The 23,500-nt window shown below is 47.5% G+C and overlaps 2 protein-coding genes and 1 long non-coding RNA gene across 3 annotated transcripts; all 3 read left to right on the top strand.

Moving 5' to 3' along the window:
* The first annotated feature begins 1,690 nt into the window (after nt 1-1,690).
* On the top strand, nt 1,691-4,982 carry LOC308186371 (zinc finger CCCH domain-containing protein 11A-like). The gene is made up of 4 exons (XM_080608521.1): nt 1,691-3,450; nt 4,188-4,250; nt 4,509-4,604; nt 4,815-4,982. The coding sequence occupies exons 1-4, from the start codon at nt 3,378-3,380 to the stop codon at nt 4,925-4,927; spliced, it is 345 nt and encodes a 114-aa protein (XP_080464647.1). The 5' UTR covers nt 1,691-3,377; the 3' UTR covers nt 4,928-4,982.
* Nucleotides 4,983-5,386: 404 nt separating this feature from the next.
* Nucleotides 5,387-11,811, top strand: LOC308186367 (zinc finger CCCH domain-containing protein 11A-like; the record flags this gene model as incomplete). Its single annotated transcript, XM_080608520.1, has 4 exons — nt 5,387-5,774; nt 6,890-7,059; nt 7,476-7,537; nt 9,143-11,811. The coding sequence occupies 4 exons, from the start codon at nt 5,387-5,389 to the stop codon at nt 9,402-9,404; spliced, it is 882 nt and encodes a 293-aa protein (XP_080464646.1). The 3' UTR covers nt 9,405-11,811.
* A 615-nt stretch (nt 11,812-12,426) lies between these two features.
* On the top strand, nt 12,427-17,556 carry LOC308186363. The gene is made up of 2 exons (XR_013944032.1): nt 12,427-16,606; nt 16,721-17,556. It is a non-coding gene; the product is annotated as an uncharacterized lncRNA (long non-coding RNA).
* Nucleotides 17,557-23,500: the final 5,944 nt, after the last annotated feature.

Below are 23,500 nucleotides of genomic sequence, written 5' to 3'. Positions count from 1 at the left end.
GAAGTTCTTATATCCTGCAGAAATAATTATTTAGAGTAACATGTAACTGAGGAGATCGTAGCAGGAAGTATATTATTTCTAGCATTAAATTGCTGCCCCTTTGCCAGTGCAATCTAGGGAGAGAACTGTATATAATAGTTAAACTCCCCTGGACTGACTTACATTATAAAATATTCTGACAAAGTAAGCTCTAAATCACTTGACATTTTGAAGAGTTTTAAACGGGTACAAAACCGAAGCTTTATAAACCAAGCAGCATTTATAATGCTTCATATATAAAAACAATGCCTATTTTTAAGATTTGTTACATATCTATGTAGATACGCTTGCTGGAAAAGCCAGGTCTGTTGTAGACCAAATGCTGCAGATTAAGACTTGTGGCTTACCAGTTTCATTTCTGTATTTTCTTGGAAAAAGTTTTGAGTTAGAGTTTAAATATAAAATGTAAATACTGTACAGATATATATTGAAATAAGTATTTCTTGGTGTACACAGGTGATATGCATGACAAATACTCTGTATCGATCATTGTTAAAAACGTAATGTTCTGTGTAAATCCACTGCGTATTAATCTTTTCATTTATCATCAAGAGCTGTTACTTAAGCCTGGACATTCTCAAAAACAAAGTGTGAAACTATATACCATTGTGTAGCTCCTCCTTTATCAAGAGTACATGCAAGATAATTGCTCCTTTTTTCCCTTTCCAGAGGATGATTCGATTTTATAGCATGGATTATAACCGCTCTTGCAAGTGACCTTCTTTTAAGCACAACAGTTTAAATGATCAGGTTACAGAGAAAACCCTTTCACTGAAAAATAGATTCAATAAAGACTTGTGGCTTACCAGTTTCATTTCAAAACCCAAGTTGTTGGGTTTGATGGAAAAATGGTTGGTTTGGACGGTAAAAAGGTCGTCGGTTTTGATGGTAGGTTTAGTCTGAGTATTGAAGGCTTCCATCAGTAAGCTCTGCATCTGAAAGACAAAGGGAAGAAATGTCATTCCCTGTTGTGATACTCAACATGGAACTGTCTGGCTCAGTGGTTTTCTTTCTAAAGAGAGAAGTCACAACCCTGCACATGGCTTGATCTGCTCTCTGACTACAGGGCTGAACTGACTGTTGAAGGCAGCTTCCAAAGCCCTCCCATTAAACTGACTGCATTTCAGTTCCGTGCTAAAATTGGTCAACTGTACAGAATATTAGGACAAAGCTACCTGCTTTGATAGCAAACGGTAGACCTTAGGTAAGTTACATTCATTTGAAGGTTTGACTGGACGGCATCCTTGTTTTACTAGTGATCTTGTGGTCAAGCGGACCAAATCCTAGCCACAGAACAGAAGCATTCAGAAACTGGCTAGAGAGAGCACTTAGGAATGCAGGAATTTAACTGCTTTAACGCTGCTCTTTCTCTCACGTATCTGGATTTTCCTTAAATCACAAATTATCACTAGCTATCCTTGTTAATTTATTCAAAGTAACATGAGTCCAGGTGAAAAGGCACACTCTAACAAGTGCTCAGTTGTTCCTAGTCTGCTCCTAGCTTACTTGAGAGGTTCAATACAGTTAAAAATAAATAAATAAATAAATAACCTGCTGAAGTAGCCTGAAGTAGTGGAAAACTCGGAAAATGTCCCAAGCCCTACACACCCTCCAGTTGTAATCAATGCTGCAGATGATGATAAAGATGATGATGGTGAGCATGGTTTGGTTCTTGGAAGGAATTTGTGCTGTAAATGATTGTGTAAGTCTTTGGTTCTTGGAAGGAATTTGTGCTGTAAATCAATGTATAAATCACAGATGACCTGAGGTCTGACTAGCGATAGGGCAGGCAGTCTGGTCAGGTCACTGGTGGCTTTGTCTGGCAGTCAGTGGACAGAACCTGAAATGTTGGAGGAAAGCTTAGAACCACTCTTGGCTTTAGTTGGTCTGTTGTGTAAAGCTCTATGTGAAACTAGGAAGGAAATTCCTTTTTTTTTGTCTGAAGAGTAATATGTTGTGTAGTAGTTAAAGCTGCAGAGAGAATCTAGAGTCCTAGATGTTTTGTCCTAGGGTAGTCTACTTACGAGTTCATCAGGTCAGTGTAGCTGTATTAAAAAAAAAAAAAAAAAAAAAAAAAGCTTTTTTATAGGAACCATGGACTGAAGTGTCATTGCATGAGCTACATAATCACGAACAATCTGGCCTATGCATAACTGAATAGATTTTTCCCCGTCAGACCAGCTTTCTGCGGAAGGAGAAGAAACTAAAACTCCCGTCCAGCAACCAGCTGAGGAAGGCCAAAATGGATTACGGATGATTTCCACTCGGAAAGCCAGTGCTACTACTGCTAAACAAGGTATTCCAGCACCTGTAGTAGGATAAATCGGAAGGAGAACTTGACAATTAACTCAAAAGCAATGTGGCGTAAAAACACAACAGAATGTAGGGGTGCTGAATGGACTCGGTTATTTCCATGATCTCATTTCTCCCTGATACCATCATGTGCCCATTGGGTCAGAAAGTTGAACTCCTTTTCTTTCCTTTTGGAGAACAAAACAGGGTCACAGCATGGAGTTTAAATGGCTGCACGTGCAGCCTGGCAACCACTGTTGAAAGCCATATCTAACGATAGAGGGATCTAATATCATGTAAATGGATTAAAATTAGAACTACAGTTTTTACCCTGAAGGGTGAAAGGAGGGGCAAAATGCCATTGATTCTATGGTTGTTTCACTTGTGAGGAGTGTTGACAGGCTTTATTCTAAATACTTCTGAAAGTTCCTGAGCACTAAGAAGCCTGAGGATCTGTGGTCCTCAGTGAGTGCCTCTAAGCCTTAGTCTCATTAACTGTTTTCTGTTTTCAGAGGACGGTCTGAATTTTGGAATAAAAACACTTGAAGAAATCAAATTGCAGAAAATGAAGGAAAAAACTAAGAGACACGGTGGTGAGTTAATATTCCCTACTTTCTTACCCTCTTCACCTTCATCCTGTGTGATGATTTTTCTTTCAAAAAAAAATTCTTCCAGTAATACCGGGTAGCTGGCTATGCTTTGGTGAATCCAACTATTTGCCAAAGAAGTGAAATTTGATTGGCTTCAGAATGGCAGGTGATGGTGGCTGGGAGCTGCTTGAGGGATAGACTTCCATGTTTAGCTGGGGGCATCGAGCAACCTGATTCTCAGCCAGCTGGTATTCTAGATGGGAATTCCAAGGGCAACCAGAGGCAAATTAGTCACCTCTCTTATTTGCATGCTCTGGTCACTGTATGTTTGACAGTAATGAATAATTACAGTTTTTTGTTCTTCGTGATAGTTTTTTCTGTTTGGTAAACTTCCTTATGTTTTGCTTGCTCTGAGCAGAAGGTCCTTCAAGATCTTCTCTTCCTCCCGTCGATTCTATGATTTTTCCTGCTCCGGAAAAGGAAAATGTCCGGACAGTGGTGAGAACTGTGACACTGTCTACAGAGGAAGGTAATAATTAATGCTTTTGTTTTGATTTCATTACTCCTCAACTGGAAGGTTAAGCAAGAAGGAAGGCAATTCACCCCTGTTAGCCTCCTGGTGCTGCCGCCTTCTGTTCAAAACATGCTTTTATGCTGAAAGTCCCTGGTTGTACTGGAAAGCTTTGGTGCTCAGGTTAAGTGCAGTAGCAGGAGAAAGAAAAAAATGTGTCAGTATGCAAATAGGGGGATAACTGAAAAACAGGAGAGTAACGAGAAGAAAGAGCTCTAGAGGACAGTGCTATGTAAGAAGCAATTTCTGAAGCTTTAAAGAGGCTGACAGTGGCACGTGTGGACAGTAGTGCGATAGGAGTCTGTGTATAAATTATATTGTTTAGAGTTGTGCAAATTCCTTTGAAAGGGAAAGAAGTGAAGAAGTACTTTTACTCATAGACATTCACCTTAGAAAGGAATATTTCTCAGCATTGGTACCTAATAATATTCTGCTTGCTTATGCAGCTCTGTTCTGCACAAAGTATAGCTGTCAAGCAGACTCAGATTCATTCTCGACTACATTCAGCTGGAATTTGAGGCAAACACTGAGACTATGGATACTTTTTCTAAGTTAATTATAGTTGTAATATGAGTTTGTGTGGTTTAGCTGTCAAAACAGTGTCTTGCTGGGTTTTTTTGGACATGGGCTAACAGTATACTATTTCTATTGGCTACTGGTCTCTATGAAATAGAAAAATTTTACTTTTGTTTTAGGGGAGGAACCTGTGGTTCGACTAGATCTTGCTGAGAAACAAGGAAAACGGAAAGCCTCCGTGGGTAAGAACTTTTTATGAGCTGTTATTTAGGTGCCGCCTTCTCTATATGACTGCATCGAAGAGTATTTTTGACGTGTGAGAGGAAAATGCGTTGCAGTGGAGATCTGTGTTGACTGCAGAAATGGCAAAAAAACCATTTAGCAGCTGAAAGGCAATTTTATGAAAATATGCTTGAAAAATAGAAGCTTGTGGTTGACTGTTCTCAAATCTTCCTGCAAAGAAATGTTCTTAAAATATTCCTTGTTTTCTCTGTCTGAAGCTGATGTAAGCGCCCTTCCCGTGAAGCGCAGCCTTGCTGAAAGGCTGGGGAAGAAGGTGGAGGTTCCGGGAAATGCTGACAAAGCACCAAAGAGAGGTACAGCTACTAAACAGGCATCTGGATGTGATTCACGGGTTTTGTATTTAGGCTCTCTGTTTGTCCTTTTCCTGCGATGTTTCTTTTTGCATGTTGGCTGAGGTCTTAATCACCGGGATTCAAAGTTACCTTTCCTGCCTTGTTTTCGAATGTGAACACAAAGTTGACGTTTATGCAGCCTCCCTAATTTGGTCTTTTTCTGTTTTGCAGTTCAAGTTCCCAAGTCTGTGAAGGAGAGACTAGGATTACCTTCTCAACGGACTAGTACTGCGAAAGGTAACAACTGGCTATTAAATATACTTTCTCCTTCTTCCTTTCCGTGAACTTAGACCGTTTTCATACAGCCCTAAAAAGGAATTCAAATGAAAACAAAGAACTGGTTCCCCTTGCTCGAGTGCTGAAGCTCTTCTGACAGCCACTATCAGAAATCTGCCTCTAGGTGTGTGTTTATTTTCCGCTTGTGCCTTGTCAAGGTTTTAAGCTGCTTCTGTGAACCATCATATACAATTAGAATAGAGCCACTGCCGGGAGCAGGAATTTGAAATGCAGTCTGAAAAAGTAATCAAGTAAACTAGCATTTCTGTGTAGCAACTCTCTCTGGATAGGGCTGGTCTTCAAAATACAACAAGTGGCTCAGAGGAGGAGGAGAATGTTAGGCTATTGTCCTAAGATGGGTTATTGGGAACGCTCAGGCTTAGTTTTCCTTAGTACTGTGACAAATTTTGGAGACTTAAACTATTGTTGGACTCTCTTTAAATGCTGGTGCTTCTCATTTCTTGATGATGACAGGGAAGGCTGCTAAGCCAAAGGGAGAGATCCATGTGAAAACACTGGAGGAAATCCATCATGAGAGAGCTCTTCGAGAAAGTCAAGCCAAAGCCCAGGCTGAATGGCATGGTAAAACCAAAGATCCCAGCGCAGGGGCAAAAATTGAGGGTGAGCCCAAGAAGCAGAGTGTGCTCACTCTTTCCGGGCCCAGCAAAGTGCAGTCGAAGGAGCCGGCAGGTAAAGCCAAGCCAGAAGGAGAAGTGCGTGTTAAAACCCTGGAAGAAATAAAGCGCGAGAAAGCTCTGCGGATGCAGCAGAGTGGAGGAAATGTGCCAGCTCCCCCAGCACAACCTGGACCTGCCCCAGCCGGGCAGAAATCGTTATGGAACACAAAGCTATCAGGTAATAAGATGCTTTAATACCTGCCCCGGTGAGGTGCTTCCCATATTGAGCAAGTTCCATTTGCTCAGGATCTGCTTTGCTTTTTCCTTCAATGCGGAGGATAAAAGAGTTTAAGGCTACAAAGTTCAAAGGCAAAGAAGGGCCAGAACGTGCAACCATGTCTGTTTTCGTTAATTACGTGATGGTATTCTGTATTTCCCACTAGAAAATTAACACATTGAGGGGCTTTTTAGTCTAATTTTGGTATTCTGTTTTTTTCTGCCATCTGTTTATGGTATGAAGTCCTCCCTGTGTTGAGTTCAAGTTCACCTTCCTCTTTGGCATGTGTTGCTTAGCTTGACACGTGTATGTGTTTGTAAAGCATGCATCAGCATCTTAATGTGGGGGGCCAGTTTCTGTCAAAAATGACAGAGGATCAAAGGCCTCGTTGTTAAGATTATATCAACTTTGTAAAATGAGATTGTGTGAGGGAGATAAGGAGGGCTTAAAGGCTGCATGCACTGCACATTGTAGCCTTTCTCTCTGTCTCACGGGACACGAGGAAATAAACACACAAAGAAAACAAGTACCCAGCTTTCTTTCGTTTCTTCTCCTGCCAGCCAGACGTTAGGTCAGGAATGGGAGACTAGAATATGACTCTACAAATTTGGATTTTGTAGAACAACTTAATAAATTTTGTGGGACATCACTGCAGGGGAGAGGAAGCTGGTACAACAGTTGCATACACTCTCTTGTCTTACTATACCTGCTGCTTTTCCTTTCCTAGAGGGAGCAAGACTTTAAATACAAAAGCTGTCAACATTTGTGAATCTTACTAGACTTCATACAACGTCTTAGAGTATTGCTTGCACTTGGGATCGCTCTGTGTCTGAGTTTCCCTCGTCCTGGATTATGATTTACTGTAGCCATTCACTTTCTTTGTTCCTTTGTATGGATTGTTGGTAGACGGAGTTTACTATGTGGAAGATATTGCTGAGAATCCAGGCAATGGCAGTGTAATTCTGCTGGCCAAATACAGTTAACTGTGTAGAAGGGCCGTGGAAATGAGGAAGAGAACGTGGATTTTTCATGAGGCAGAGCAAGACTGTATCAGTTCTCTCTTCCTTTTACTCTAGCCAACTTTAACATGTTTGCGAAGCCTTGGGATGGGAAAGTCGCTTCCCCCAAGAAGAAGGCACTGAAACGTAAGGCACCTGGCAGTTTTCCCTCTGCTGTAGCAGCTGTGAAACCACGGACTGCCTCCGATGCAGACACAATGGGACCTCCAGCCAAAAAAGCAGCTATGGTAAGGACAGGGGCTAATGCAGAAATGGATCCCTTGTAAAATTTATACCCTCCTCTAGGAGAAAAGATGGAAAACTCAAATGTTCTACAGGCCTTCTGTTTCCTTTTAAATCCAGTAGCTGCCTACAGAATTCTTGTAGTACCCTTCCATATTTATTAGATTAATGGCACTATTTACTTAGTCCTCTGTGATTCTGTGATTTCTCTGGTGTGGAGGATTTTGTCCATTAATGCTGTGTTCTTAAAAGACACAAGATCATTAGTAACCTCCAAGTGAATATTAACTTTCTTCAGGAGCACCTTGGTTTTGTATTTTGGCTAAGGCTCCGCAATGCCAGAGGAGAAGCAGCATGGAGGAAAAAGCTAGTAAGGAATCTTTTACCCATGAGTCCTAAACACTGTTTTGCTGCTTTCTAGGCTGTTCCAGCCACGCTGGAGCACGTCCCAGCCACCAGACTTGAAGAAAATCCCCAAAACAGGTGATGACCACAACTTGTTCTTTTTCTCAATCGGTGTATATCCCCAGTGAAACATAAGTTCTGTCACAGGTGGGGAAAAAAGGAGGGTTCTGAGATAATTAAAGCCCAAATCCATCAGAGGATAAGTCACTTATTTATCTTATAAGATAAATAAGTCACGTGAAATGACTTTCTAGCAGCTAGCAGGAATGCTTAATTAGACTTACTTTCTTTAAATGCTGCAAGTCGGTACAGCTTTCCAGTGACTTCTTGCTCTGTCTGAATACCTAAATGAGGATGAGGTGAAGTTCTTCTACTTCCTCGTGAGGTGATAAATGATGAGTAGTGTCCTCTGCCTTTTGGTCCTCAAGAATGCCACCCGAACAAACATACAAGGTGACAAGAGTGCAGGGAGAGCAGAGGGAAGTGATGGCTGCAGATCAGCTTCCTGTAGTGGGGAGCAAACTCTGCTGAGTGTGCCGTGGGAAAAATGACTAACTTAGTAAACAGATATTTGCAGATGGAGACTTCTTAACATTTTTACAGGAAAATTAAGCAAGGTGGCAAAGTGCCTCTTGCTACAAAAATTGAACCATCTCTGCTAGACTCCGTGGGGTCCCCCAAAATTGGGCGGAAGAACTCTTTAATATTAGGGGGGAACCCAAAAAAGGAGGGTGGGGGACTCTACAATTGGGGGGGACCCCCAAAATTGGTCGGGTCCCCCCAAATTAGGGGAGGAACCCCCAAAATTGGGTGGGTGAACCCCCAAATTGGGGGGAAGAAGACTTAAATGGAAGTGTGAAATTCCAGAATTGAATGTGGACCCCCCCCAGACCTGGGGAGGAATCCCCAAACTTGGGGGCGACCCCCAAATTTGGGGTTAAAGCCCCAGATCCCAGGGAGCTAAGCCCCAAATTAAGGGAAGGAACCTCAAACATGTGGTGAGAACCCCAACATTGGGGGAAAGAACCTTAATATTAGGGTGGCAGGCCAAGAAAGGATGGTGGGGGCCTCCAAAATTGTGGGGGGCTTGGAATTGGGGGGAATCCCCAAAATGGAGGGGGAACCCCAAAAGTGGGGGGGGGGCGAAGCACCAAATTAGGGGAAGGAACCCCAAAATTGCGGGGAAGAACTCTGAAATGGAGAGCTGAAAACCCGAAATTGAGGGGAAACCCCCAAAACGGCGGGAAAACCCTCCATAAACACGAAACCGGTAATGTAACAGAGCAAAAAATGGCGTCCTACGGCAAGGTGCGAGGCTCAATTTTCTGGGGAGTGCTGGGAAATGTAGTTCTTGGCCACCGGGTTTCCGGGAGTCCATATTGTTTTCCCAGAGCATGCCGGGAGATGTAGTTCTCGGACACTGGGCTTCCGGGAGGCCATGTTGGTTTCCCATCTTTGCTAGACTCCGGGTGCTCTGGCTTCACAGAGAAACCCCCAAACTGAAAAATGTACCTGCTAATATATTGGGCTCTAAATGTAGCCCTGGGTTAATTGAATAACAATCCCTGGGTAAGATTGAAGTGCAGGAGGGGTTGGCTACGGTTTTAAGAGCCGGTTTGCAGAAAAGGGATTTCCCGTTAAGAAATGGCATATACTGATTGTTCTCTTCCTTGCTCTGCCAAGACCTGAAGCACATCTTGGAAGCCAGGCAGAATCCGTGGAGCCAATGGAGTTCTCAAGCTCGACTTCAGCTTCTTCCCAGCTAGAAGAAGCAAGGACACGCCGGCTGAGTTCCACAGGCAACGCGCCCGTATCTGTAGACGAGGATTTAGAGATGCTACTTTGGGAACTCTCAGACGGCATACTGGAAGCCGAGCTCGACTTGGACCCAGGGAAGGATGAGGATGACCTCCTCCTTGAGCTTTCCAAGATGATTGATGATTGAACTGCATAGTCCTATGGTATATTAAAAAAAAAAAAAAAAAAAAAAGAAAAAAAAGAAAACAACTCTTCTTCTTGTTGGATACCCTGAGGTGATCCTTTTTCTAACTGAGGCTTTGCAATGAGACTTAAAGCACAGTTGGAACTGGTAGAAATTGGCAGGATCTGCACTCAGTTGTCCTAAGTTTTCCTGCTGGTCAGAGTTAAGGTCTTGTGCATGGTTCCGTAAGTATAGGTGGCTACCTTTGATATCAAGAGGACAAAGCACTTGTTTCTTTTGGCACAGAAAGATGTCCATCGGCACGCTGTGGTGGCTGTGAATTGACGTAGTGATGGAGCGATGCTCTGAAGGCTTAAACGGAAAGCTTCTTCCTTCCGCCCCCCTTGGCACAGCTCGATGTTGGGCACATTGTGAAGCCTGGGTGTTCTGATTTCTCGGACAGTTGATACCCAAATCCCGGAGTTACTATGTCAACTCTTGACTTTTATTTGTGTATGCCATTGTTTTGACTGTAATCTTTTCAGATGATGAAGCTGTAGGGACGGGAGGGAGCAAAATAATTATTCTAGCGTTGTGGACCAAACATGCTGCCAGGAGTGGTGGTGGTGGGGTCAGCCCACCCGGCCTTACTTTCAATTATCAGGGATGATAAAATGGTGTGAAAAGCAGCAGCTCTGCGATACGGCTACGCTACCCCCACTCCCTTCTCTTGTGCTGTACCAAAGTTCCCCCAAGCTTTGGTTGGTGCTTTTTGCTGGTGACAGTAGGACTCCAGGGCGAGTAGTCGGGACTCTCCTGCAGTAACTGGGTCAATTAAGGGTTGGTTTAAGTGCCTCCTGGTTTTTAAAATTGCTCCCCTGAGCTGCTGGCTCTGCTGCCTGCTACAGCAAATGTTCGGGTGCCATCAGCGTCGCACTTGGGCGTGGGCACTGACCCTGCGGAGGAGAGCTGAGACTCGCGTGTATTGTGTACCCTGCCGCCAGTGATCGTTTTCCCCTAGCAGATCTATTTTGAATCATTTCCCTAAATTTTAGAGGAACTTTAGGCTCTTTGTGCTATGATTTGTGAAGCTGTAGGGGCCCTCAGGCATTTGCTGCTGGCAGAGGAAAACCGCTTGTCGAATTTGTTGTAAATACTTTCTGTTTGGACAACAACGCCTGTGTGTGTGTGTGTGCGTGTGTGTGTGTGTGCGTGCTTTGACGACCCCCTGCGACGCCCCAGCTCCGCGAGGGAAGCTTTGAAGCGGCTCTGGGAAAACCTCTGCGGAAGAAACCGCTGCTAGTGACTTGCGGAAAAGGGACTCCACAATCAGTGAGATTGTAAAGTAGGTATGTTTATTCAGCGCTGGGCAGCACGGGAGGTCGTGGGCATGAAGATTGATGACTCTTCCTCGTCACCGCTAGTTGACCTCTTGTCTTTGCACAGACTCAGTTGCTCCTTGGCTCTTGTCCATCTGCAGGACCAGTTTCTCCCAGTTTCTTAAGACAGGCTCACTCTCTTATCAGGAGACTGACCTTGGTAAGGGGCCCAAGGCTTCTTGCTTTAGTTAATTGGCACAATGCACCATAGTTAGCAAAGACGCTAAGTAGCATCCTAGTTTAACGCTGTCAGCGCTCTATCTCTACTTGATAAGATTCTCCTAACTCCCTCTCTCACTGGAGCCCACGCAGCCCTCCGTCCTGCCGAAGGACTTCACGGGGACTTCTGCCGGCTCCGGGTGCCCGCACACAGACAGAAATGGCTTTGAGAGAAAACAATCAGGAGGAGGAGAGCTCAGAGACTGCGGCCGGCTTCGGCCACCTTCCCCTCGCTTTCCCTCTCCGTGTTCAAACCGAGCACTGTTCTGCCGTCAACCTTCGCTGCCTCTGCCCGCGGCGCTGGGCTTTCGCGTGTGCCATTGCTCCTCTACATATTTTATCCTTCCTTTTGTAAGGAATGGTCCAGCAATTCGTGTCACTAAGGGATTTGAAGGGTTAACATCGAGGCCCGGGTCTAGGTGATAAGAGAACAAAGGGGTTTTTAGGGAAAAGTGCTGACTACTGCAGGGGATGTTGCTAGAGTTTCTGAAATCCGGCGCAGAGGCTCCCAAACGAGGAGGAAGGGGGAGCTGAAGGACAATTGAAGGACAAAAGCCTGAGAGGAAGACAACCAGCATTCAGCCCGAGCAAGCCCCGAGAGACCACCAGAGACTGGTACGCAGGCGCCCCTGGGAGGGGTTTCGGATTCCGGAAACCAATTCTAATAACCCTGCCTCTTCTCGAAGTAGTAATGAATATGTATTAGCCTGGGAGCATCAAAACCAGCCGCCTTACGTAACAGGTGTGCGTCCTGGGGGAGCAGAGACTCCCGGCGCACCCAGCGCTGCTTGCTTGCCTCTATTCGTTTAATAAATTGTAAACTTTGATTGTAATCCTATTTGGATTTATAACAGCCATTTATAACACTTTTTATATTTGTATTTTATTTAAGGCTGTCTTGCCCCCCTCCCCCCCCAGCCTCGCTGCTCGCCAATAAAGCTGGCGCAGGGGCTAAGGGATTTGAAGGGCCTGCTTGTACACCTAAGGGATTTGAGGGCCTGCTTGTACACCTTTGGGGACTGCCTCTTTTGGGGGGGGGGGGGTGTTAGGAGCTGCTTGTATACTTTTTTAGGCATTCCTCTGAGAGGGGGTTGGGAGCTTCGTGTATACTGGGGGGGGAGGGCCTCCCTCGAGGTGGAAGCGGGGGGGGTTGGAGCGTTTCTACACTGTAGGGGCCTGCCTGTACACTTTTGGGGCCTGCCTTGGAGGGGTTGGGAACTGCTTGTACACCTTTGGGGCCTGCGTCTGCGCGGGGCGGGGGGGGTTGGGGGGTTGGAGCTGGTTTTAACCTTTCGGGCTTGCATCTGGAGGGGCTTGGGGCCTGCCTTTGGGGGGGTGGTTGTGAGCTGCTTGTATACCGTAGGGGCCTGCTTGTACACCTTTGGGGCCTGCGTCTGGGGGGGGGTGGGATCTGCTTGTACACTGTTAGGGCCTGCCTTGGGGGAGGGGTTGGGGCATGTGCCTTGGGGGCATGGGGTTGGGAGCTGCTTCTACGCTGTAGGGGTCTGGGTCTTGGGGGGTTGGGGCTGTTTGTACACCTTTGGGGCGTGCCTCTGGGGAGGATGGGGAGTTGCTTGTACACCTTTGGGGCCTGTGTCTGGGGGGGGGTTGGGGCCTGTGCCGGGGGGGTTGGGAGCTGCTTGTACGCTCTAGGGTCCTCTGGCAGGCTTTGGGGCCTCCCTTTGAGGGGGGCAGTTGGGAGCTGGTTGTACACCTTTGGGGCCTGAGTCTGGGGTGTGGGGGCTGGGGCTGAGGCCTGGGGCCTGGGGCATGCATCTGGGTGGTGGTGGGGGGGGGTCCAGTTCATGGGGGGGGTGGGTTGGGAGCTGCTTGTGGACAGTTGGGGTCTGCATCCGGGTGTGGCTGGGGCCTGCTTGTAGACTTCTGCAGCCTGTGTCTGGTGTTTGGGGGCTTTTCTGTAGTGTTTGGGGATTGCATTTTGGCTTTGGGATGTGTCTAGAGCTTCTGGGGCCTAGCTGTAGTGCTTGGGGCCTGCGTCTGGGGCTTTTCTGTAGCATTTTGGTAGCGTGTTTGTGATTTGGGGTCTGTATCCAGGGTTTTGCCTTTTTTGTAGTTTTCAGCTTTGTGTCTGTTTCTTTGTTGGTTGCCTGGGGTTTGGGGTTTGGATCATTAGTCAGTGTCATTAGCGTCGGGGGGTTGATATGAAGGGTTAGGGTTGTGGTTAGAGTTGTTAGGGTTAAAGAGAATAAGGATTTTAGGGTAAGGGGATCAAGGTTGTGGGAATAAAAATGTTTTTGCACAGAGTTACATCGTTTAGAGGGAAGGAAGGTGGTATTGATATATGCTTGCAGTGATAAGAAAGCTTAACAGACAACCTTGTAAAATGCAGACAACCAGAATCCTTAGAGCAATTGGGTGGAAATCACGGCGTAAGAAACATTACCACCTCAAAGAGGAAAACAGTCAAGAAAAAAATAAAATTGACTAGTAACAGGCCAGCAGCTGTGTATTTTCTGTGAAGCACTGGATAGATCGTGAACATGGATTACCCAGTCAATGGGGAAACTGGGGAGGGTCCTGGTCACCGAGAGGAAAAAAAAAATTATATAAACTGTGTTATGGAACTAGTAGGTGGCTTGTGGGACGCCTGCCATTGCAATCGTGAATAAAAATGCTACCTCACTGAGATACTTGCCTGAGCCTATGGTATTGGTTACAGAGTGTTTCTAATAAGGTGTTAGGGTTTTAAGGTTTCAGGGCTAAGGCACTAGGGTTGGGTTTCAGGGTTAGGGTTTCCAGGGTTTAGGGTTAGGATTTTAAGGTTGTTAGGGTTGGAGTTATAAGGGTTAGGGTTTGGGGGTTAGTGTGTTAAGGTTTTAAAGTATTTTGTGGTTTTAGTGTTGATAGGGTTTTTAGGGTTAGGGTCTTAGGGTTTTAGTTATGGTCAGGTATTTAGGGTTAGGGTTTTAAGGTCTTATTTTTTTTTTTTTAAGGTTAGGGTCTCCAGCGTTAGGGCTTTGAGAATCTTTACGTTTTGGGTTAGGGTTTAGAGGGTCTTAATTTTTAGGGTTAGGGCTTTTAGGCGTAGGTCTAGTGTGGTAAATTTTATCGGGTTAGGACTGTAAGGGTTTTTAGGGTTAGGGTTTCTAGGGTTTTTTGGGGTAGGGGTTAGGGTTAGATCCGTGGGAGCCGTAGTGTTAGGGGTCAGGGTTCCTAGGGGTAAGGCCCAATATTAGGGTGGAAGGCCAAACTAAGGGGGGACCCCCCCCCAAAATTGAAGGGTCGAAGCCCCAATTTAGGGGAAGAAACGTCAAAATTGTGGGGTCCCCCAAAATTGGGCGGAAGAGCTCTTAATATTGGGGGAAACCCAAAAAAGGAGGGTGGGGGACTCTAAAATTGGGGGGACCCCCCAAATTGGTTGTGTCCCCCCCCAAATTGGTTGTGTCCCCCCCAAAATTGGTTGTGTCCCCCCCAATTAGGGGAGGAACCCCCAAAATTGGGTGGGCGAACCCCCATATTGGGGGGGCAGAACACTTAAATGGAAGTGTGAAATTCCAGAATTGAATGTGGACCCCCCAGAACAGTCTTCAGGGGTTTAGTGTGGTAAATTTTATCGGGTTAGGGCTGTAAGGGTTTTTAGGGTTAGGGTTTCTAGGGTTTGTTGGGGTAGGGGTTAGGGTTAGATCCGTGGTTGCCATAGGCTTAGGGGTCAAGGTTCTTAGGGGTTAGGCCTAATATTAAGGCGGAAGGCCAAAATAAGAGGGTGGGAGCCCCCCCCAAAATTGAAGGGTTGAAGCCCCAAGTTAGGGGAAGGAACGTCAAAATTGTGGGGTCCCCCAAAATTGGGCGGAAGAACCTTTACTATTAGGGGGGAACCCAAAAAAGGAGGGTGGGGGACTCTAAAATCGGTTGTGTCCCCCCCAAATTAGGGGAGGAACCCCCAAAATTGGGTGGGCGAACCCCCAAATTGGGGGGAAGAAGACTTAAATGGAAGTGTGAAATTCCAGAATTGGATGTGGACCCCCCAGAACAGTCTTCAGGGGTTTAGTGTGGTAAATTTTATCGGGTTAGGGCTGTAAGGGTTTTTAGGGTTAGGGTTTCTAGGGTTTGTTGGGGTAGGGGTTAGGGTTAGATCCGTGGTTGCCATAGGGTTAGGGGTCAAGGTTCTTAGGGGTTAGGCCTAATATTAGGGCGGAAGGCCAAAATAAGAGGGGAGGAGCCCACCCAAAATTGAAGGGTTGAAGCCCAAAGTTAGGGGAAGGAACGTCAAAATTGTGGGGTCCCCCAAAATTGAGCGGAAGAGCTCTTAATATTGGGGGAAACCCAAAAAAGGAGGGTGGGGGACTCTAAAATTGGTTGTGTCCCCCCCAAAATTGGTTGTGTCCCCCCCAAAATTGGTTGTGTCCCCCCCAATTAGGGGAGGAACCCCCAAAATTGGGTGGGCGAACCCCCATATTGGGGGGGAAGAACACTTAAATGGAAGAGTGAAATTCCAGAATTGAATGTGGACCCCCCAGAACAGTCTTCAGGGGTTTAGTGTGGTAAATTTTATCGGGTTAGGGCTGCAAGGGTTTTTAGGGTTAGGGTTTCTAGGGTTTGTTGGGGTAGGGGTTAGGGTTAGATCCGTGGTTGCCATAGGCTTAGGGGTCAAGGTTCTTAGGGGTTAGGCCTAATATTAGGGCGGAAGGCCAAAATAAGAGGGGGGGAGCCCCCCCCAAAATCGAAGGGTTGAAGCCCAAAGTTAGGGGAAGGAACGGCCAAATTGTGGGGTCCCCCAAAATTGGGCGGAAGAACTCTTTAATATTAGGGGGGAACCCAAAAAAGGAGGGTGGGGGACTCTACAATTGGGGGGGACCCCCAAAATTGGTCGGGTCCCCCCAAATTAGGGGAGGAACCCCCAAAATTGGGTGGGTGAACCCCCAAATTGGGGGGAAGAAGACTTAAATGGAAGTGTGAATTTCCAGAATTGAATGTGGACCCCCCCCAGACCTGGGGAGGAATCCCCAAACTTGGGGGGGACCCCCAAAATTGGGGTTAAAGCCCCAGATCCCGGGGAGCTAAGCCCCAAATTAAGGGAAGGAACCTCAAACATGTGGTGAGAACCCCAACATTGGGGGAAAGAACCTTAATATTAGGGTGGCAGGCCAAGAAAGGATGGTGGGGGCCTCCAAAATTGTGGGGGGCTTGGAATTGGGGGGAATCCCCAAAATGGAGGGGGAACCCCAAAAGTGGGGGGGGGGCGAAGCACCAAATTAGGGGAAGGAACCCCAAAATTGCGGGGAAGAACTCTGAAATGGAGAGCTGAAAACCCGAAATTGAGGGGAAACCCCCCAAAACGGCGGGAAAACCCTCCATAAACACGAAACCGGTAATGTAACAGAGCAAAAAATGGCGTCCTACGGCAAGGTGCGAGGCTCAATTTTCTGGGGAGTGCTGGGAAATGTAGTTCTTGGCCACCGGGTTTCCGGGAGTCCATATTGTTTTCCCAGAGCATGCCGGGAGATGTAGTTCTCGGACACTGGGCTTCCGGGAGGCCATGTTGGTTTCCCATCTTTGCTAGACTCCGGGTGCTCTGGCTTCACAGAGAAACCCCCAAACTGAAAAATGTACCTGCTAATATATTGGGCTCTAAATGTAGCCCTGGGTTAATTGAATAACAATCCCTGGGTAAGATTGAAGTGCAGGAGGGGTTGGCTACGGTTTTAAGAGCCGGTTTGCAGAAAAGGGATTTCCCGTTAAGAAAAAGCATATACTGATTGTTCTCTTCCTTGCTCTGCCAAGACCTGAAGCACATCTTGGAAGCCAGGCAGAATCCGTGGAGCCAATGGAGTTCTCAAGCTCGACTTCAGCTTCTTCCCAGCTAGAAGAAGCAAGGACACGCCGGCTGAGTTCCACAGGCAACGCGCCCGTATCTGTAGACGAGGATTTAGAGATGCTACTTTGGGAACTCTCAGACGGCATACTGGAAGCTGAGCTCGACTTGGACCCAGGGAAGGATGAGGATGACCTCCTCCTTGAGCTTTCCAAGATGATTGATGATTGAACTGCATAGTCCTATGGTATATTAAAAAAAAAAAAAAAAAAAAAAAAACCAACTCTTCTTCTTGTTGGATACCCTGAGGTGATCCTTTTTCTAACTGAGGCTTTGCAATGAGACTTAAAGCACAGTTGGAACTGGTAGAAATTGGCAGGATCTGCACTCAGTTGTCCTAAGTTTTCCTGCTGGTCAGAGTTAAGGTCTTGTGCATAGTTCCGTAAGTATAGGTGGCTACCTTTGATATCAAGAGGACAAAACACTTGTTTCTTTTGGCACAGAAAGATGTCCATCGGCACGCTGTGGTGGCTGTGAATTGACGTAGTGATGGAGCGATGCTCTGAAGGCTTAAACGGAAAGCTTCTTCCTTCCGCCCCCCCTTGGCACAGCTCGATGTTGGGCACATTGTGAAGCCTGGGTGTTCTGATTTCTCGGACAGTTGATACCCAAATCCCGGAGTTACTATGTCAACTCTTGACTTTTATTTGTGTATGCCATTGTTTTGACTGTAATCTTTTCAGATGATGAAGCTGTAAGGGCGGGAGGGAGCAAAATAATTATTCTAGCGTTGTGGACCAAACATGCTGCCAGGAGTGGTGGTGGTGGGGTCAGCCCACCCGGCCTTACTTTCAATTATCAGGGATGATAAAATGGTGTGAAAAGCAGCAGCTCTGCGATACGGCTACGCTACCCCCACTCCCTTCTCTTGTGCTGTACCAAAGTTCCCCCAAGCTTTGGTTGGTGCTTTTTGCTGGTGACAGTAGGACTCCAGGGCGAGTAGTCGGGACTCTCCTGCAGTAACTGGGTCAATTAAGGGTTGGTTTAAGTGCCTCCTGGTTTTTAAAATTGCTCCCCTGAGCTGCTGGCTCTGCTGCCTGCTACAGCAAATGTTCGGGTGCCATCAGCGTCGCACTTGGGCGTGGGCACTGACCCTGCGGAGGAGAGCTGAGACTCGCGTGTATTGTGTACCCTGCCGCCAGTGATCGTTTTCCCCTAGCAGATCTATTTTGAATCATTTCCCTAAATTTTAGAGGAACTTTAGGCTCTTTGTGCTATGATTTGTGAAGCTGTAGGGGCCCTCAGGCATTTGCTGCTGGCAGAGGAAAACCGCTTGTCGAATTTGTTGTAAATACTTTCTGTTTGGACAACAACGCCTGTGTGTGTGTGTGTGTGTGTGTGTGTGTGTGTGTGTGTGTGCGTGCTTTGACGACCCCCTGCGACGCCCCAGCTCCGCGAGGGAAGCTTTGAAGCGGCTCTGGGAAAACCTCTGTGGAAGAAACCGCTGCTAGTGACTTGCGGAAAAGGGACTCCACAATCAGTGAGATTGTAAAGTAGGTATGTTTATTCAGCGCTGGGCAGCACGGGAGGTCGTGGGCATGAAGATTGATGACTCTTCCTCGTCACCGCTAGTTGACCTCTTGTCTTTGCACAGACTCAGTTGCTCCTTGGCTCTTGTCCATCTGCAGGACCAGTTTCTCCCAGTTTCTTAAGACAGGCTCACTCTCTTATTAGGAGACTGACCTTGGTAAGGGGCCCAAGGCTTCTTGCTTTAGTTAATTGGCACAATGCACCATAGTTAGCAAAGACGCTAAGTAGCATCCTAGTTTAACGCCGTCAGCGCTCTATCTCTACTTGATAAGATTCTCCTAACTCCCTCTCTCACTGGAGCCCACGCAGCCCTCCGTCCTGCCGAAGGACTTCACGGGGACTTCTGCCGGCTCCGGGTGCCCGCACACACACAGAAATGGCTTTGAGAGAAAACAATCAGGAGGAGGAGAGCTCAGAGACTGCGGCCGGCTTCGGCCACCTTCCCCTCGCTTTCCCTCTCCGTGTTCAAACCGAGCACTGTTCTGCCGTCAACCTTCGCTGCCTCTGCCCGCGGCGCTGGGCTTTCGCGTGTGCCATTGCTCCTCTACATATTTTATCCTTCCTTTTGTAAGGAATGGTCCAGCAATTCGTGTCACTAAGGGATTTGAAGGGTTAACATCGAGGCCCGGGTCTAGGTGATAAGAGAACAAAGGGGTTTTTAGGGAAAAGTGCTGACTACTGCAGGGGATGTTGCTAGAGTTTCTGAAATCTGGCGCAGAGGCTCCCAAACGAGGAGGAAGGGGGAGCTGAAGGACAATTGAAGGACAAAAGCCTGAGAGGAAGACAACCAGCATTCAGCCCGAGCAAGCCCCGAGAGACCACCAGAGACTGGTACACAGGCGCCCCTGGGAGGGGTTTCGGATTCCGGAAACCAATTCTAATAACCCTGCCTCTTCTCGAAGTAGTAATGAATATGTATTAGCCTGGGAGCATCAAAACCAGCCACCTTACGTAACAGGTGTGCGTCCTGGGGGAGCAGAGACTCCCGGCGCACCCAGCGCTGCTTGCTTGCCTCTATTCGTTTAATAAATTGTAAACTTTGATTGTAATCCTATTTGGATTTATAACAGCCATTTATAACACTTTTTATATTTGTATTTTATTTAAGGCTGTCTTGCCCCCCTCCCCCCCCAGCCTCGCTGCTCGCCAATAAAGCTGGCGCAGGGGCTAAGGGATTTGAAGGGCCTGCTTGTACACCTAAGGGATTTGAGGGCCTGCTTGTACACCTTTGGGGACTGCCTCTTTTGGGGGGGGGGGGGGGGGGGGTGTTAGGAGCTGCTTGTATACTTTTTTAGGCATTCCTCTGAGAGGGGGTTGGGAGCTTCGTGTATACTGGGGGGGGAGGGCCTCCCTCGAGGTGGAAGCGGGGGGGGGTTGGAGCGTTTCTACACTGTAGGGGCCTGCCTGTACACTTTTGGGGCCTGCCTTGGAGGGGTTGGGAACTGCTTGTACACCTTTGGGGCCTGCGTCTGCGCGGGGCGGGGGGGGTTAGGGGGTTGGAGCTGGTTTTAACCTTTCGGGCTTGCATCTGGAGGGGCTTGGGGCCTGCCTTTGGGGGGGTGGTTGTGAGCTGCTTGTATACTGTAGGGGCCTGCTTGTACACCTTTGGGGCCTGCGTCTGGGGGGGGGGTGGGAGCTGCTTGTACACTGTTAGGGCCTGCCTTGGGGGAGGGGTTGGGGCATGTGCCTTGGGGGCATGGGGTTGGGAGCTGCTTCTACGCTGTAGGGGTCTGGGTCTTGGGGGGTTGGGGCTGTTTGTACACCTTTGGGGCGTGCCTCTGGGGAGGATGGGGAGTTGCTTGTACACCTTTGGGGCCTGTGTCTGGGGGGGGGTTGGGGCCTGTGCCGGGGGGGTTGGGAGCTGCTTGTACGCTCTAGGGTCCTCTGGCAGGCTTTGGGGCCTCCCTTTGAGGGGGGCAGTTGGGAGCTGGTTGTACACCTTTGGGGCCTGAGTCTGGGGTGTGGGGGCTGGGGCTGAGGCCTGGGGCCTGGGGCATGCATCTGGGTGGTGGTGGGGGGGGGTCCAGTTCATGGGGGGGGTGGGTTGGGAGCTGCTTGTGGACAGTTGGGGTCTGCATCCGGGTGTGGCTGGGGCCTGCTTGTAGACTTCTGCAGCCTGTGTCTGGTGTTTGGGGGCTTTTCTGTAGTGTTTGGGGATTGCATTTTGGCTTTGGGATGTGTCTAGAGCTTCTGGGGCCTAGCTGTAGTGCTTGGGGCCTGCGTCTGGGGCTTTTCTGTAGCATTTTGGTAGCGTGTTTGTGATTTGGGGTCTGTATCCAGGGTTTTGCCTTTTTTGTAGTTTTCAGCTTTGTGTCTGTTTCTTTGTTGGTTGCCTGGGGTTTGGGGTTTGGATCATTAGTCAGTGTCATTAGCGTCGGGGGGTTGATATGAAGGGTTAGGGTTGTGGTTAGAGTTGTTAGGGTTAAAGAGAATAAGGATTTTAGGGTAAGGGGATCAAGGTTGTGGGAATAAAAATGTTTTTGCACAGAGTTACATCGTTTAGAGGGAAGGAAGGTGGTATTGATATATGCTTGCAGTGATAAGAAAGCTTAACAGACAACCTTGTAAAATGCAGACAACCAGAATCCTTAGAGCAATTGGGTGGAAATCACGGCGTAAGAAACATTACCACCTCAAAGAGGAAAACAGTCAAGAAAAAAATAAAATTGACTAGTAACAGGCCAGCAGCTGTGTATTTTCTGTGAAGCACTGGATAGATCGTGAACATGGATTACTCAGTCAATGGGGAAACTGGGGAGGGTCCTGGTCACCGAGAGGAAAAAAAAAATTATATAAACTGTGTTATGGAACTAGTAGGTGGCTTGTGGGACGCCTGCCATTGCAATCGTGAATAAAAATGCTACCTCACTGAGATACTTGCCTGAGCCTATGGTATTGGTTACAGAGTGTTTCTAATAAGGTGTTAGGGTTTTAAGGTTTCAGGGCTAAGGCACTAGGGTTGGGTTTCAGGGTTAGGGTTTCCAGGGTTTAGGGTTAGGATTTTAAGGTTGTTAGGGTTGGAGTTATAAGGGTTAGGGTTTGGGGGTTAGTGTGTTAAGGTTTTAAAGTATTTTGTGGTTTTAGTGTTGATAGGGTTTTTAGGGTTAGGGTCTTAGGGTTTTAGTTATGGTCAGGTATTTAGGGTTAGGGTTTTAAGGTCTTATTTTTTTTTTTTTAAGTTTAGGGTCTCCAGCGTTAGGGCTTTGAGAATCTTTACGTTTTGGGTTAGGGTTTAGAGGGTCTTAATTTTTAGGGTTAGGGCTTTTAGGCGTAGGTCTAGTGTGGTAAATTTTATCGGGTTAGGACTGTAAGGGTTTTTAGGGTTAGGGTTTCTAGGGTTTTTTGGGGTAGGGGTTAGGGTTAGATCCGTGGGAGCCGTAGTGTTAGGGGTCAGGGTTCTTAGGGCTAAGGCCCAATATTAGGGTGGAAGGCCAAACTAAGGGGGGACCCCCCCCCAAAATTGAAGGGTCGAAGCCCCAATTTAGGGGAAGAAACGTCAAAATTGTGGGGTCCCCCAAAATTGGGCGGAAGAGCTCTTAATATTGGGGGAAACCCAAAAAAGGAGGGTGGGGGACTCTAAAATTGGGGGGACCCCCCAAATTGGTTGTGTCCCCCCCCAAATTGGTTGTGTCCCCCCCAAAATTGGTTGTGTCCCCCCCAATTAGGGGAGGAACCCCCAAAATTGGGTGGGCGAACCCCCATATTGGGGGGGCAGAACACTTAAATGGAAGTGTGAAATTCCAGAATTGAATGTGGACCCCCCAGATCAGTCTTCAGGGGTTTAGTGTGGTAAATTTTATCGGGTTAGGGCTGTAAGGGTTTTTAGGGTTAGGGTTTCTAGGGTTTGTTGGGGTAGGGGTTAGGGTTAGATCCGTGGTTGCCATAGGCTTAGGGGTCAAGGTTCTTAGGGGTTAGGCCTAATATTAAGGCGGAAGGCCAAAATAAGAGGGTGGGAGCCCCCCCCAAAATTGAAGGGTTGAAGCCCCAAGTTAGGGGAAGGAACGTCAAAATTGTGGGGTCCCCCAAAATTGGGCGGAAGAACTTTTACTATTAGGGGGGAACCCAAAAAAGGAGGGTGGGGGACTCTAAAATCGGTTGTGTCCCCCCCAAATTAGGGGAGGAACCCCCAAAATTGGGTGGGCGAACCCCCAAATTGGGGGGAAGAAGACTTAAATGGAAGTGTGAAATTCCAGAATTGGATGTGGACCCCCCAGAACCGTCTTCAGGGGTTTAGTGTGGTAAATTTTATCGGGTTAGGGCTGTAAGGGTTTTTAGGGTTAGGGTTTCTAGGGTTTGTTGGGGTAGGGGTTAGGGTTAGATCCGTGGTTGCCATAGGGTTAGGGGTCAAGGTTCTTAGGGGTTAGGCCTAATATTAGGGCGGAAGGCCAAAATAAGAGGGGAGGAGCCCACCCAAAATTGAAGGGTTGAAGCCCAAAGTTAGGGGAAGGAACGTCAAAATTGTGGGGTCCCCCAAAATTGAGCGGAAGAGCTCTTAATATTGGGGGAAACCCAAAAAAGGAGGGTGGGGGACTCTAAAATTGGTTGTGTCCCCCCCAAAATTGGTTGTGTCCCCCCCAAAATTGGTTGTGTCCCCCCCCAATTAGGGGAGGAACCCCCAAAATTGGGTGGGCGAACCCCCATATTGGGGGGGAAGAACACTTAAATGGAAGTGTGAAATTCCAGAATTGAATGTGGACCCCCCAGAACAGTCTTCAGGGGTTTAGTGTGGTAAATTTTATCGGGTTAGGGCTGCAAGGGTTTTTAGGGTTAGGGTTTCTAGGGTTTGTTGGGGTAGGGGTTAGGGTTAGATCCGTGGTTGCCATAGGCTTAGGGGTCAAGGTTCTTAGGGGTTAGGCCTAATATTAGGGCGGAAGGCCAAAATAAGAGGGGGGGAGCCCCCCCCAAAATCGAAGGGTTGAAGCCCAAAGTTAGGGGAAGGAACGGCCAAATTGTGGGGTCTCCCAAAATTGGGCGGAAGAACTCTTTAATATTAGGGGGGAACCCAAAAAAGGAGGGTGGGGGACTCTACAATTGGGGGGGGACCCCCAAAATTGGTCGGGTCTCCCCAAATTAGGGGAGGAACCCCCAAAATTGGGTGGGTGAACCCCCAAATTGGGGGGAAGAAGACTTAAATGGAAGTGTGAAATTCCAGAATTGAA

This window comes from Anser brachyrhynchus, assembly GCF_964034855.1.
Source record: "Anser brachyrhynchus genome assembly, contig: SCAFFOLD_206, whole genome shotgun sequence".
NCBI lineage: Eukaryota > Metazoa > Chordata > Aves > Anseriformes > Anatidae > Anser > Anser brachyrhynchus.
This window is presented reverse-complemented; position numbering and strand designations above follow the sequence as displayed.

Bases quoted from the DNA above. Each gene is read 5' to 3' on its own strand.
- LOC308186371 (XM_080608521.1), top strand. From the start codon at position 3,378: ATGATTTTTCCTGCTCCGGAAAAGGAAAATGTCCGGACAGTGGTGAGA. The intron at 3,451-4,187 runs GTAATAATTAAT...CTTTTGTTTTAG, and splicing joins GACACTGTCTACAGAGGAAG to GGGAGGAACCTGTGGTTCGA. The intron at 4,605-4,814 runs GTACAGCTACTA...TCTGTTTTGCAG, and splicing joins TGACAAAGCACCAAAGAGAG to TTCAAGTTCCCAAGTCTGTG.